This window comes from Phasianus colchicus, chromosome 36 (assembly GCF_987193195.1).
Source record: "Phasianus colchicus chromosome 36, bPhaCol1.hap1.1, whole genome shotgun sequence".
NCBI lineage: Eukaryota > Metazoa > Chordata > Aves > Galliformes > Phasianidae > Phasianus > Phasianus colchicus.
In genome coordinates, this window is record NC_143471.1 from 1,047,916 (window position 1) to 1,063,541 (window position 15,626).

Below are 15,626 nucleotides of genomic sequence, written 5' to 3' on the forward strand. Positions count from 1 at the left end.
CGTGCGGGCCGCGTTGCCATGGCGACGGCGCGCCCTGCCTCCGTGCGGCGCGTGCAGCCGTCCCCGCGTCTCCATGCCGACGGCGCCTGAGCGCGCCCGCGCCGCTCCGCGGTTGTGGCTGCGGCACCGCCCCCGGCCCCGGCCCCGGCCTCGGCCCGGCCGAGTGACGTCATCACGCTGCGACCCGAGCAGCCGGCCACGCGGAAGTCGTGCCGGGTCCCGCACCGCTCCGGCGCCGCGGGGCACCTCGGGGCTCCGAGCGCCGGCTCGGCTCCTACAGGTGGGTGATCGGGGGGCAGCGGGCCGGGCTTAAGGTGCTGGGGGGCCGCGTGCTGCTCTGCCTCGGCCCCGCGGCGTCTCTGCGGTGCTCGGGGCTTCCGCTCGGCGGGGGCCGCTGCCCTGTGTCTCCCCGCCTCCCCCAGCCCGTGTATTTCGCTGCCCTCCGCCCCTCCCCCCGCTGCTGATCGCCCACCCCCCCAGTCCCTCTGTGTCACTGCCGGGGTTACACCCTCTCCCCGTTCCCCCCTCCCCTCCAGTTCCCCCATTCTGATCGCTATAGTCCTCTTCCACCCCTCTCTCCGTGCCGTCCCCATTCTGACCCCCAAGGTCCCCTTGACTGTCCCCGACCCCCCCGCTCAATCCCTCGTCCCTCCCCATTCTGATCCCCAGTGTCCCTCCCCCCCCTACTCATTCTGTTCCCTAGATTCCCCCCCCTTTCCCAGTCCCCTCTGTCTGACCCATAGAATCCCCTCTCCTCCCCCCAGGTACCCCCACTCCATTTCCCCCATTCTGATCCCTAGAGTCTCCAACCACGCCCCAGTCCCCTGTATTTGACTGCCAAGGTCCCCTGTCCTCCCTTCTCCCCCCACCTCCTCACCCCTTTTTCTGACCCCTGTACCCCCCCGTGCGCTCTTCCCTGACCCCTGGAGTCCGTTCCCCCATTTTGACTTCTAGCCCCCCCCAGTCGGACACCTTTTGTGTCCCATAGAAGCCCCTCACAACTCCTGGCTCTCCTCTTCCACTACTCCGTCTGCCCTCAGATGTCCTTTCTGCCTCGTAGAGACTCTGTTCACCTCTTTCCCCCACACAAGCCACTCAGTTCCCCCCAGACTCTCTTTCAACACCACTGAGACCTCATTCCCCTCTTTCCCCCTGCCCAGTGTCCCCCTAAGGTCTGTCCCCAGACTCCCTTTACACAGCATGGAAGCCTCAGTAACCCCTGTTTTCCTCCCACAGCCTCTCCTATCCACTCCTGGAGTCGTGCAGAAGAATCTGGAGATGTCCTAGAAGGGTCTGGGGGTGCGCAGGGGGTCCCCCGGTGGGTGCTGGGGGTCTTTGGATTCATACAGAAGGGTCTGGAGATGTCTTGGAGGGGTCTTGGAGTTGTCCAGGGGGTCCCCAGGATGGTCCTGGAGGTCCATTGAAGGATCAGGAAGCTCCCAGGATGTGTCCAGGAGCTCTGAGGAGCCACTGGGATGTCCCAGTAGAGTCTGGTAGGGTCCAGGGAGTTCTCATGTGGGTCTGAGTGGTCCTGGAGTCATCCAGAAGGGTCTGGGGATGTTCCAGAATGGTCCTGTAGGGTCTAGGGAGTTCTCAGGTGGGTTCAAAGGGTCCTGTTGTCTTCTGGAAGGGTCTGGAGATGTTTCAGAGTTGTCTTGTGGTGTCCAGGAAGGTCCTGGAGTCATCCAGAAGGGTTGGAGATGTCCCAGAGGGGTCTCTGGGAGACCAGTGTGTCCCCAGGGGTTCCCGGAGTCCGGCAGAGGTCTCCAATGGGGATTTTGAGGACAACCTCACATAGCGACACGTTCTCGCTCTGCTTTGTCTCCGTGGGATCGCCCCCAAAAATGTCTGCTTCCCTTAAAATCAGTACTGTGTCAATTTAGTTGTATTTTTTTCCGCACTTCCTTTCAGAAATGGATGGTTCTCACCAAATCCCCGTGCAAAGCCCCACGGAAACATCTCCCCCCAGGGCCTCAGGGTGACACCGGGACAACCGCCCGTCCCCGAAGTTCTCACTGTCACTGTAACCATGGAACCTGGGGCCGTACCAACCCGTCTACCTCGAGAGCCCCATCAGCGCTCTGCAGCTCCTGGAGCCGGGTGATGCTGTCACCCTGGCTGTCCATGACCGTCCCATGCTGTCCCCCCTGCCATGGTGGCACAACTGCAGCACGGTGCCATCCTCATTGAAGAGGTGACGAGGAGAGGTACAGGGAGGGGGTCTGGGGACAGTCGGGGACACGTGGGGTCTGGTGTGGGTGTGACATGGGGTCGCTGGTGTCACTGTGGTTGGGTGTCACCTTCACTGGACGATATTGGGTGTCTCTGAGTGTCACTGCCTTCAGGTGGGCCGGGCTTAAGGTGCTGGGGGGCCGCGTGCTGCTCTGCCTCGGCCCCGCGGCATCTCTGCGGTGCTCGGGGCTTCCGCTCGGCGGGGGCCGCTGTATTTGACAGCCAAGGTCCCCTGTCCTCCCTTCTCCCCCTTTTTCTGACCCCTGTATCCCCTGTGTGCTCCTTCCTTACCCCTGGAGTCCTTTCCCCCATTTTGACTTCTAGTCCCCCCCCAGTCGGACACCTTTTGTGTCCCATAGAAACCCCTCACAACTCCTGGCTCTCCTGTCCCACTCCTCCCTTTGCCCCCAGATGTCCTTCCTGCCTCGTAGAGAGTCTGTTCACCTCTTTTCCCCACACAACCACAGGGCCAAAGGGTGTGCCCTATTGCTATAGGGGGTGGGATATGGGATTGGGATTGACAGGTGGGAGATGGGGTTGGGATGTGGGATTGGGAATGAGGTTTGGAATTGGAATTGGCATGTTGGATGTGGGATTGGGATGTGAAATTTAGGATTGGGGTGTGAGGATGTGGATATGGGATGGATACGGGATGAGTTTAGGATGGAGATGGGATCAATATGGGAAGAACATGGGATGGATTGGGGATGGGATATAGATATGGGATGGGACTGGGATGAGAATGCATTGGGGTAAGTATATGGAATGGACATGGGATGGATGTGCGGATACGGATTTGGGATAGATATGGATATGGGGTACGGGATGGGGATAGGATGTTGGGGTCAGGTAATGACATGACAACAGTACAGCGCGGACAATTGTGGGGGTACTTTCTATTTATTGGCACAGCACAGCCTGGAAAGCCCCGGTTGATGTCAGCCATAGTTCTCTGGCTGGCAGATGATGCCCCCAAACCCACACACCGGGGGTGCTCCCACCTCCTGACTGATGGTGGAGAGAAGTGGGAGGGCAGAGGTGATGCTGGGGGGGGCAGGGGGAAGAGGGGAGCTCAGGGGCCTGCTGTGCCTGTCCTACTTCCCCCAGGCAGTGGTTTTACAGGTGTTGCATGGTGCCCCCCCCATGGGTGCCGCTCCCACCTCTTGATGGATGACAGAGAGGAGTGGGAGGGCAGAGGTGGTGCTTTGCTGGGGGCTGCAGGGCCTGGTATCCTTCTCCCTGGCATTCTGGGTGGTTTTCTGGGTGTTGGATAATGCCCCCAAATTGGGTGTTGGATAATGCCCCCAAACTGACAACCTGGAGGGACCGCTCCCGACCCCTGAAGGATGGATGGTGCTGGGGGACGGGGGTTGGTGTTGATGCCCCCGCTCTGCAGAGCCTGGGCTGGTGGGCTGTGGGGGCCGTGGCGGGGGCAGCAGAGCCCGGCTGCTGTCAGGCCTGGCAGGGGCCGCCCTGGTGGTGCCATGCGGCCGCTGGGCAGTGGTCGTGATTATTGCCTTTTAAGAAATCTCTGCTGTCTTTTACAAATTTCCATGAATTTCCACTTGGTACACACAGGTGTGTTCTGCGTTTCCCCAGTTGCTCCGCACCTCCAATTTGACACGGCCGAAGGCTTTGCGGGGCTCCTCCTGCCAACACAAAGAGGAGAGGCTTCGTGACGCACATGGGAAGAGCCACGGCGCATCCGCACAGCTCCCTTTGCCAGCTGCCCAACTCTGGCTTGCTCTGCTCCGCTCCCTGGGCTGCCGGCGGATGCCAGAATGGCACTGCTGATGGAGGAAGGCAGCTGCACTGCTCCCTCCCACCAGCAATCGCTGCTCCACACCCACAGGGAGACAGTTTCCCTCCCACAGCGCCTTCCCGTGCTGCTCTCTCTGCCCTAGCAGAAAGAATAATTGCTTCCAAATTGCTGGGCCGCCTCGTCTGTCTTCCCTGCAGAAGATGTGTAACCACCCTGAGGGTCTCCGTCCCTTGGGCAGGATGCCGCGCTCTGCAGCAGCCCACCACAGCTCTCTGGGAGCTGCCACCACTATGGGGTCTTCTGGGGCTCTATGCCAATGCTTTTCCCCGGGGCCCTTCAGAAGAAGCAGCAGGCAGAGACTTACCAAGACAGCAAACTCTCTGGGGGCACTGCTGACTTCCCCGGAGGGAGAGACCGCCTTGGAGATGTGCCAGATGGTGAAGGCTGTGGGCCAGATTTTCTCTGGCAGCCGGATGACCACGTGGCCCCGAGATCCTTGGAAAGCCCAGCAGTTGCCAGGAGAAATATCGGGCTGAAATGAGAAAGACGCGTCTCTCAGCGCTGAGGCAAAGAGCCGCCAGAGCTGGCTGTTGGGCAAGGAGCACAGAGCTTGCCTTCTCTGTGGGCTGCTGTTCTCCTCGTAATGCAATGCTAGTCAAGGGACGGTAGGGGAATGTGCAAAGGTTTGGACAACAGCTCTGGAGTCAACCGCCTTTCCCTGCTCGCCCAGAGCCACAGGGCAGCCCTCCCAGCATCTGTCGGCCCATCACCTATCTATAACCCATCCATCACCCATCGGCCGTAGCACTGGTGCCAGTAATGTGGGGAAGAGTGTGGGCTGAGCAGTGCAGCTGGGCCAAGGAAATTGCTGCGCGCTTGCTCCTGCAGCCAGAAGGCAAGGCAGTGAACACACAGCCACCATTTCTCCTGCCATACCTTCAAGAGCGTCTCGGGAGGCTTGGCGGCGGAAAAGAGTGGAGAAAGCCAGCGGTTCTTCCAGCCTTTCCCACCAAAGCTCTTGGATGTCCTCTCTGCATCAACAGTGGCACCTGAAATAAGGATGGGAAGACGTGCACTGGGGCAGCCCAGAGATGAGCTGAAGGAGTGAATGCTCATTCCCCGAAGCTCTGGGTGGGGCTCTGCGGTGCAAAATCCCTCCCGCTGTGTCTGGGAACTGTTGAGTCCCAGCCTGAGCCACTGATTGTGCACCTGGGGAAAGGAGCCGCTCAGCCCTAGGAGCACAGGTGAAGGCTTTTTAAATTCTCAGAGAGGGGAGATTCAGATGGGATGTCAGGAGGAAATTCTTGACCGGCAGTGGGCGGAGAGGCCCTGCAATGTGCTACCCACAGAAGCCATGGATGGAAGCCCCATTCCTGGAGGCGATGGAGACCAGGTGGGATGGGGCCCTGAGCACCTGATGGAAAGGGTGGCAGCCCTGTCAACGGCAGGCAGTTGGACTGGGATGCTCTGTAAGGTCCCCTCAGACCTCAGCCACTCTGAAACTCTATGAGATAACTCTGACAGAAAGCAGAGCTTGGCAGGTGTTGGGGAGTGCCAGACGCAAAGCTGAGGGCAGTGAAGCTGTCCGTCTGTCTACATACCCATGGTTTCCAGAGCCCAGTTGGGCATCCAGACGCCGTTTTCCATGACTTTCTCAATGGCGTGCTGTGTCAGCTGCAGAATTTCCTGGCAACAAATAGGGAATGGAGAGACAGCAGTGAGCACAGATGCAGAGGAGATCGGTGTGAGCAGGGAGTCCTATCCAAAAGCTAGGGGAGGGCTCCATGTCTTTCCAGAAATCCGGCAAGACCTTCCACAAAGCGTGCCTTGATGAGCCGCGGGACTCCAGAGCCACAACAAAGATGGACCTTGGGCTCTGCCTGACCCCCCTGCTGCCAGCCTCGTGCCATCTCCAGAACAGCCTGGGCAGCCAGAGCACAGAGCTGTCTCTGGCAAGGGCTGAGAGCAAACAGGAGGGAGCAGCACCATTACCTCTCTTCAATCCATTGATCCCGTTCTCTTGGAGGACATCAAGCACTGACTGGAGAATCAGGTCCTTCCCGGACGATAGCTGAGTTTTTCACGTTCAGCTCCCGCCTCTTCCCCGCCAGCCAAACCGGTGAGCTCCTGAAGGCAAAGGCAAAGAGTCTTGTTCGGCACTGCTCAGCCCGCAGCTCAAAGCTCCATTGCCATGAGGTGAAGGGTCCTGGGGCTTTGTGCCCTTCCTTATCCCCCAGCCCCTTTCATTCCTTCGCTTTGCCCAGGGCTGCCTTCCCCCGTACGGATGGCAAAGGCTGGAGCCCTGGACACGAGGCGAAGGCGTGCCAAGAGTGCGCAGCCAGCTGAGGCCACGGTACAGACAAGGTGCGGGGCAAGGAAGCGTTCTTACCCCAGAGACGGGAGCTCACGCACAGGCTCTGCTGACGCCACCGGGAAGAGAAAGGCATTCCATGGCAGGAAGTGCACGGAGCACGGCCAGGGCTTCCAAAGGAGCTTCCCAGGGAACCGCTGGCAGAATTTCCTGCTGCTTCCCAGCGGTTTGCAGAGCAGCGCTGCCCAAAGTCGGGCTCTTAAGCCCTCCCCGTGCTGCAGAGCATCTGCTGCTTCTCTGTTTGCTTTCCCAGCCCCTCCAGACTCCCCAGTGCCAGGGATGGGCCAAAGGCCCATTCTTCTCACGCGCTGCCGCCTTCAGCCCGAGCTCCGAGCTGGGCACTGGGAAGGTGCTTCCACACCCGAAGCGCACCCTGCTGCCAAGGCGACCCCAGCCCGGCTCAAGGTCCGCCCTCCACCTGTAGGTAGTGAGGGTCTGGCGCCCGGAAGATATCGCGTTGTACAGGAAGACAGGGTCCCTCTCCCGATAGCCGATAGCGTTCAGTGCCCAGGTGATATAAGGCCGTTTTTCCCGCCAATAAACGCCATTTGCCGTCTACCACATTGGTGTCAGCGAGCTGATGGACCGAGCGACCTGGGATTGGTCGCCATGCCGTTCCCGAACCAGGCCGCCACGCCTACGATAGGCAATAAGTGGTGCCGAAACCCGGGATTGTCACCTGGATGGGTGAACGGCGGCCGGAGCGGCCGGACCAGCCTGGCGGGGAGGACGCTCCCGGACCAACAAGGAGGATGGAAGTCCTTGTGAAGGTCGTATCACAGTTAGATAAGCGGTGGGGTATCGATCGTAAGCCCAAAGATTTTACTCTCACTATTGCGAGGCTTTTGCAAATGAGGGTCATTGACCAGCCGGTGGATATTCTCCACCCCGAAGTGTGGGGTAAGCGCACTAAAGCGTTAACTGAGGAGACGATGTCCTCGGGCTGTGAGAGAAGCCTAGAGTCGTGGGGGAGAGTCGTGCGGGCCCTGCGCAGGGCCATGCAGGAGCGGGAGACCTGGAGGGCGGTGGAGAGCCGTTTGTTGGCCACCCCGGGACTGGGAGTCGGGGCGGCCACGCGGACTTTGCACCCCTCTGACGGTGATGATGACATGTCCTCTCAGTCGAACCCCGACCCGCCCACGGAGGGACAGAAACGAGTGAAGTCCTTCTGGGGTGGGTTAATCGAGGAGGCCAGGGCTGCCGCGGGGAAATCAGAGCCCGAGGAAGTGTGGGCTCGACCGCCCCCCTATGCGCCCCAAGATGGCGCCGAGCCAGAAGAGGGAGGGCGGGGGGAGGACGCCCTTGGCGGGAACATGGAGGACGTGTTAGATAAAGGCGGTGGGAGCGACCGGGAAGGTGAGGGCAGCGTGAGTGAAGGGTGGAAAGCCAATCAGAGCGGCCGTCTGAAGAAATGCCGCTGTGGGGCGAACATCCCGCCGAGCAGAGGGCGGGACGAACCAAGAGGGAGGGAACGGCCTGCCCGCAAGGGAGGCGGGCGGGGCCGGAGCCTAACAAAGAGGTACGGGAAACCGGAAGTGGCCGCTCAGTCGGGCTCTGACTCCGGATCAGACAGTGGCTGGGACGAGTGGTTCGCAATTAAACTCAGAGGAGGAGGGAATGAATACGAACAGAGTTAAGAGCCGAAATATTCCCATCCAAATTAAAGAGAAACCGCGAGGGGGCGAAATCCCTCTTACAGACTGGAGGAAAATAAAGATTGCATGCGCCGACTGGGCCCCATCGGCCGCACTAGCGTTCCCGGTCCGGGTGATGGATGGGGGACAGAGGGTCCACTCGCCGATAAACCCTAGGGATATACAAGCAATTGTTAAGGCAATTGCAGATAAAGGGCTTCACTCAGCTATGGTCTCCACCCTTATAGATGGTGTTGTTGGGGGAGACGATATGCTCCCATTTGACAAAAAACAAACCTGTAGACTAATTTTTGACGGAGCCCTGCCGTTAAAATTGTTAAGCCATCGCCATGGTCCACCATAAGACAAAATGAAAGGGAGAGCTTTACACAATTTGTAGATTGCCTCCAGGCAGCAGTCGACTCCTCGACCCTGCCCGCGGAAGCGAAAGGCCCGGTTGCCACCAAGGCAGCCCACAAGAGCGCGCCGCTACCAGAAGTCCACGGAGCTGCTGATCCGCAAGCTTCCCTTCCAGCGCCTGGTGTGCGAGATCACGCAGGACTCCAAGACCGACCTGCGCTTCCAGAGCCCGGCCGTAGGCAAGCGAGGCCTACCTGGTGGGGCTCTTCGAGGACATCCAGCTCACCCAGCGCACCCGTGGGGAGCGCGCCTGAGGCCGCAGCTCATCCCCCTTTTCTTCCTATTAGAAAAGACTAACATCATGTTGGTAGAGCACCAACAACTGTTATACGAATGTTCTTGTTCAGAGCACCTTATGTTTTCTATTCGAGTTTTCTATTGAAGATTGTTTTATTCAAGTTTTCTACTGAAGATTGTTATCTATTGTTATATTTTACCTAATTTAATTGTGCATAGGGAGGGGGGAAATGTAGGTAGTGAGGGTCTGGCGCCCGGAAGATATCGCGTTGTATGGGAAGACAGGGTCCCTCTCCCGATAGCCGATAGCGTTCAGTGCCCAGGTGATATAAGGCCGTTTTTCCTGCCAATAAACGCCATTTGCCGTCCACCACATTGGTGTCAGCGAGCTGATGGACCGAGCGACCTGGGATTGGTCGCCGTGCCGTTCCCGAACCGGGTCGCCACGCCTACGATAGGCAACACCACCTCAGCAGCAAGGAGCCCGTGGCCAAACTCCCGTCCCTGCAGAGGCAGAAGGGCAGAGCTTTGGCCTCTGCCGCACACCGCGGCACTGACCTGCGGGACGTCGCTTCTCCAAGCTGCCAATATCCAGAGGAAGGCTCCAGCTGTGGGGGACATCAGTCGGGACAGGCCGTTAGTTTGCTCAGAGCGCTGTGAGCCCCGCAGCCCCGTTTTCCTCCTCCAGACCCAGCGGGGACACGCCGTGCGGGACAGTCCCGCTCCCCAGCTCTGCTGGGGTGGCTTTGGGTGGGGAACGCTCACCAGAAAGCACTGCTAGAAGCAGGACGGGGCTCCTCCTTCCCCTCTCTTGGGCAACGCCTTGCCTAAGGGAGAGATCAGACAGCGGTTATCACGGCCCAGAGCGGGAGCAGGGCTGTGCCCACGGCAGGGGATTTGGGGCCGCCCGGCTGCAGAAAGCCCGGCAGCACGCGCTGCTCCTGGCTTCCCCTCCCTGCATTCTGGGCCCTGCCGCACCCACCTGCCCAGCTTGTGAAGGGGGAAGTGAGAATAGCCTCTGCTGAGGTCTAGGAAACCCGAAATCCCAGTGTTAGCACTGGAAGCCGCTGGAGAGGAGGAGGTAAAACTGAAATATGATGTTAGTAGTTTATGTAACGATGAGAGTTTGGAAAGCGAAAAGTTTGGGAAGGACACAGGCTGAGGAAGGCAAGGATGAGCAGGGTGTGACAGGGATGTAGAGGTGAGCGATATGGAGGAAAAACAAACAAACAAAAAACTGATTGAGAAACAGAGATGGTAAGGAAGTTGGGGATAACAGCAGCTGTTACTGTCGCAGCACTAGAGTAGGGCGTAGGACCCAGGGATCCACTCAGAGATAGGGGGGTGGGGGGGCTGGAAGAGCCCGGGGAGGGCTCTGCCCCACTGCAATGAAAGTAATGTGTGAATTACTGAGAAAGAGGGAACCGCCTCTGGTTGCAAAAATGAAGGATGGGAATTTGGGAAGTTTACCCTAGCAGATCCACTGGTTAAATTACAGCTAGGGAAGCAGAATAAAGAGGTAAAGAGATTAAATTCAGTAGAGACAATTGAAGCTAAGTGTCAAGCAAGACCAATTGATGGAAAATTTTAAGTCTGGCTTTAACACAAACTGGGAAAAGCAATGTTGTACCCATAGAAGTTAGGTAAATCCTAAATCAGGTATACACAGGATTGTAGGCATCAGGAATGCCTGGCAGAGCCAAAAATGCAGCCCAATAAAAGTTAAGTTAAAGACGGGAGCCAGTGCCCTTTGAGGATACAAGACTGTAGGAGGATAAAAGAAATAATAAATAACTTTATGAATTTTGGATTATTAATTGGATAGAAATCCAAATAGAACACCCCAATCTTGCAAATGAAAAATTGGATGGCAAGAGCTATAGTTTGGTACAAGATTTGAGGGCAATTAATAGAAATGTTGAATATATACAACCAGTGGTGTATATCTTTATTAACCAAGTTAAGGAATAAGTAGGTGGGGTTTACCGTTCTGGATTTGAAGACCTTTTTCTGCCTGGTTTTGCCAAAGAAAGTCTAAAATTATTTGCCTTTGAATAGGAAAACTCCAATAAGGGAAGAAGGAAATAATAATAATAATAATAATAATAATAATAATAATAATAATTTAAACAAAATAATAATAAATATATAAGAAAAATTCAGCTAACCTAGACAGTGTTACATAGGGTTGTGAGAACAGCCCAGTGATTTTTGAGAACTGGTCAACTCGTGAGCCTGAGATTTGGGTTCCTCCATCTCACAGTGGAACTTTACTGCAGTACGTGGATGCCACAGTAACCAAGGAGGACTGTGTACAGTGGACTGTGAGTTTGCTGAATTTCTTGATTTAAATGGCTATCAAGTTTCTCAACAGAAAGCACAACTGATCAAAGAGAAGGAAGCAATTTGCTGAACACCCAGAACACCAATGCAGAGCTGCCTCCAAGCCAGCAGTGTGCACTGCATGGAGGCTGTCTGTGCCAGTTGGTCAGACCTACAGGAGGAACCGTTGGACAACGCTGAGGATTCCTGGATTCATCGACAGAAGCAGTTTTGTGAGACAAGGAAACTGTAAGGCAGGACATGCAGCAACTGCTACTGATAAGGTAACTGAAGCAAAACCATCACCTGTGGGGACTTCCGCTCAGAAGGCTGAAATAACTGCCTTGACAAGAACCTTAAACATATGGACAGATGCTAAATATGCTTTTGGGGTGGTACCCACTCATGGTACCATCTGCAAAGAGCGAGGTTTTCTTACACACATGGAAAACAAATTCGGCATGATGTAAATCTACCAAAGAGCAGCATGGCTGTTATACATTGTAAAGGACAGCAGAAGAGTGACACTGTACAGGAAACTGGGAATATGATGGTGGATCAGGGGGCAGAACAGGCAGCTGAAGGAAAAGAAATTGGTGAACTGGCTTTAATTCCAGACAGTAAACTTAAAATATCTGAACCTTAATCAGAACCTATAAGATATTGTAGAGAGGATAGGAATCTAATTAATGATTTAGAAGGGAAGAGAGCAAGCTGACAGGTGGGTGCATACCCAGATGGACACATTGCTGTGCCCTTTATTATTTTATAGAAATCGGTTCTAAGGGAACATAATAAAACATATGGGGGTACAGACATCAGAAAGTAACTGTACAATCCTAGTACCAGGAACAGGGTGCAAGTGGGGCTTGTTGGGAAAGAGAATCTTTTAGGACAACAATTGTAAATTGATTTTTTTCAGAACTGCCAGGAAAAAGGAGGGTTTCGGTATATGCTGGTTCTAAGAAATACCCTTTTCAGGATGGCCAGAAGCATTCCCTTGCAGGACCAATAAAGCCAAAGAAATAACCAAGGTATTGCTGCAGGAGATTATACCAAGGTTTGGATGTCCTGCAACAATACCTTCAACCAGGGAACTCACTTTACTGCAGAGATTGTCCAATAGGTCAGTAAGCATTGGGAATAAACTGGAATTAAATCGCAGGTTGTAAAACTGGGCCAGGAAGCTGGACTACCCTGCCCACAGTTGTTGCCTTTGGCTCTCCTTAGGAAACCTAGAGCCAAAGAGGGGTTAAGTCTTTCAAAATACGGTACAAAAGGCCTTATGTTGTACAAACAGGATCTCTACCCAGGTAGGGAGTGAAATACCGAGCATGTGGTAAGTCTACAAGACTAGCGTCAGGAAATAGAGAAACTGGTTCTAGGAACTAGAGCCCAAGGCCTTGACGGCTTGATCCCTCAAATACAATGGGAACTGAAGTCAGCTGGACCCTTAAAATTGTGAATCCAGAGACAGTAATGTGGGCTCTTATAATTGTTAGAAATGTTAATTTGATTAAGTGCAGCATTTGATGTAAATGCTTATATATCTCTGGTGGAAAACATCATTGCAAAGTGTACTTGTATCAGTAATTGTTTGGTATGTGGGCTCTGTACATAGGTGTATATATGTATATTTTGTCTTACACGTTGCAAGAAGATCCTGCACGAGATCAAACCAGAGAACAAGGCATGGCATGCCTGAGGAAGCGCCTGAAGAAGACGGTCCGACCACAGTGGACTGCGAGGAGAAAGGACCCCTCCGGCTAACAATTAAGAAAAATGGATAAACTGTGCATTGTAATTAACCTCATAAGATTTGCTTTAGCCTGGGAAGGTAGTAGCTACTCGGGCAGTGGCCCAAAATTTTAACCTAACAAATTGTTGGATATGTACGGCCCTCCCCAGAGCAGGGGGGGTGCCAGTCTATGGGGTAGTAGCGCTTAATTGGACAATTCCAAATTGGGTGCAACATGGGGAATGTAAGTATGGAATAGAGGATAGATTACAAAAGGGCCCCAAGTTTGATCTGTTGATTATTAATTCCTCTAAATCTATCTTTGTGGATAGGGAAAATTAGTGTGAAAGTCGGGTGGTGAAATTTAACAGGTATAGGATGTAGCTGTATGGGAATTCGAGAACAGTATCAGGACTCAACGAAACTACAAGGTGGAAGCAGGGCATAGGGTGCGATCCTAGCACAAGTGAAAATTCATCTTGGCCTACAGATAAGAATGTACTTGGGATTGTGAGAACGGGAACGTCTTTTACCCAACAAGAGGGTACGTCTAATCCATGCAGATTACCTTATGGATACTGGTGGTTATGTGGGGATGGGCAGGCACGAAAAGCACTGCCTCCCAATTGCATTGGAACATGCTCTGCAGGATACTTGGTACCTCAGACCACGGTGCATAAGGAAATACCACGGGGACTCTTGAGAACATCCTGGAGACGGGTGAGAAGAGTACTAAATCCTTTGGTGGAAAAACCCACTGGTTTCCACAGCTTTGTGAGATGGCTCATCCCATCTCTTGGAGTAAGTGAGCTGGAGAAAGCAATTGTTAATATTTCAGCCACTCTAAAGGTAATAGAGAACGCTACTGCTGATGCAGTCAAAGCATTACAAGTTGAGATTTCAATGCTTAGTAAGGTTGTATTACAAAATAGAATGGCATTGGATCTCCTAACAGCCAAAGAGGGAGGGGTTCGTGTGATAATTAATCAGAGTTGTTGTGCTTATGTAGATAAGACTCAAGGGATAGAGACTGATCTACAGGCAATATGGGAGCACACTAAATTACTTCATCAGGTAACGAGGGATGATAGCTCATTAGGATTCACAGAATTGTGGGAAAAGCTTACCAGCTGGTTACCTAACTTTGCGTGGCTAAAGCAACTCTCTGTGGCTTGTATTATTATAATCATCTTGCTCTGTTTATGTGTGTTGCAATGAGATGTGCATTATGGATATGTAAAACTTCTGGGGATAGTTATGAGGAATGGAAAAAGCACAAGCTAAGGCAGAGAGTGGAAAGCGGGAGTTATTTCAAAACTTCCCTTTTCCCGAATGGAGCAATTTAGCAAAAGAATTTGCTAGGTTCAAGAAAAAGGGGGGAATTGAGTAAGGAGAGGACAAGATAAGGATTAACTCTTGTTTAGGAATGTAGCTAAGCAGGATGTGTGGTCAGATAAGAAGAGGACATCTGGAAACTGTTGCAACATTACACAAGGAATGGGTCAGGATCGGATTACTTCTGTCAGAGACAATGGGTCTTCTCACCATCAAAGGAGACCCCCACTGCTCATGGCGATAAGTCAGGAATGTCATGAATATGGATGCGAATTCCACTGATGGTCTATTCCTTCGGCCTGTATCTGTACCAAGCTTCTTCCTTACATTGGGCAAGATAGGTGGAAATATCCCCCTTGCACCCCGTGCCCGCGCAGCACTGATTAAAACGTACCTGCTTCATAATCTCACTTCGGCTTGTGGAGTCTGATTCCGCGAGTCAACCTTGTCAGAGAACGAAATCAGCTTCGCCAGACAGGACCTGCCTTCAGGAACCCGTGCTGACCGGGCCCGACCCTGTGCGAGCACAAGAACGACTGCTCAGAGCAGCAGCTGTGGAGCAACACCAACGGCACGAGAAAGCACCGCTGAGAGCCAAGGACATCTCCAGAAGGAAGAGAAAAGCGAGTCAAGTAAGCCGTGCCACGGCCGCGTGATAATGACCTGCAGGGCCGATTCTGCTCCCCATCCCTACCCAGCAGCACGAGGGGCTGCGTGCCCAGGGAACAACCAGCAAAGCCTGCAGGCAAAGAAGGCGCTGAGCACCTCAGCCTGATCCTGATCCTGATCTGCCCGACCCCTCCCCACCTCCCCAGGAGATCCCCGAGGGCTCTCCGTTCCCCCCCTCCCGTCTTCCTCGCCCCCCGCTGCCCCTCGAGCCCCACTCGGGCTTCAGGCCGCGCGTGCGGGCCGCGTTGCCATGGCGACGGCGCGCCCTGCCTCCGTGCGGCGCGTGCAGCCGTCCCCGCGTCTCCATGCCGACGGCGCCTGAGCGCGCCCGCGCCGCTCCGCGGTTGTGGCTGCGGCACCGCCCCCGGCCCCGGCCCCGGCCTCGGCCCGGCCGAGTGACGTCATCACGCTGCGACCCGAGCAGCCGGCCACGCGGAAGTCGTGCCGGGTCCCGCACCGCTCCGGCGCCGCGGGGCACCTCGGGGCTCCGAGCGCCGGCTCGGCTCCTACAGGTGGGTGATCGGGGGGCAGCGGGCCGGGCTTAAGGTGCTGGGGGGCCGCGTGCTGCTCTGCCTCGGCCCCGCGGCGTCTCTGCGGTGCTCGGGGCTTCCGCTCGGCGGGGGCCGCTGCCCTGTGTCTCCCCGCCTCCCCCAGCCCGTGTATTTCGCTGCCCTCCGCCCCTCCCCCCGCTGCTGATCGCCCACCCCCCCAGTCCCTCTGTGTCACTGCCGGGGTTACACCCTCTCCCCGTTCCCCCCTCCCCTCCAGTTCCCCCATTCTGATCGCTATAGTCCTCTTCCACCCCTCTCTCCGTGCCGTCCCCATTCTGACCCCCAAGGTCCCCTTGACTGTCCCCGACCCCCCCGCTCAATCCCTCGTCCCTCCCCATTCTGATCCCCAGTGTCC

General features: G+C 55.1%; 1 protein-coding gene across 1 annotated transcript; it reads left to right on the forward strand.

The window, feature by feature from the left end:
* The first annotated feature begins 7,117 nt into the window (after window positions 1-7,117).
* Window positions 7,118-14,744, forward strand: LOC149913566 (uncharacterized). The gene is given in 4 exon segments (XM_090129339.1): window positions 7,118-7,732; window positions 8,400-8,594; window positions 13,101-13,908; window positions 13,911-14,744. Coding segments are annotated over 4 exon segments (1,770 nt in total). The 3' UTR covers window positions 14,063-14,744.
* Window positions 14,745-15,626: the final 882 nt, after the last annotated feature.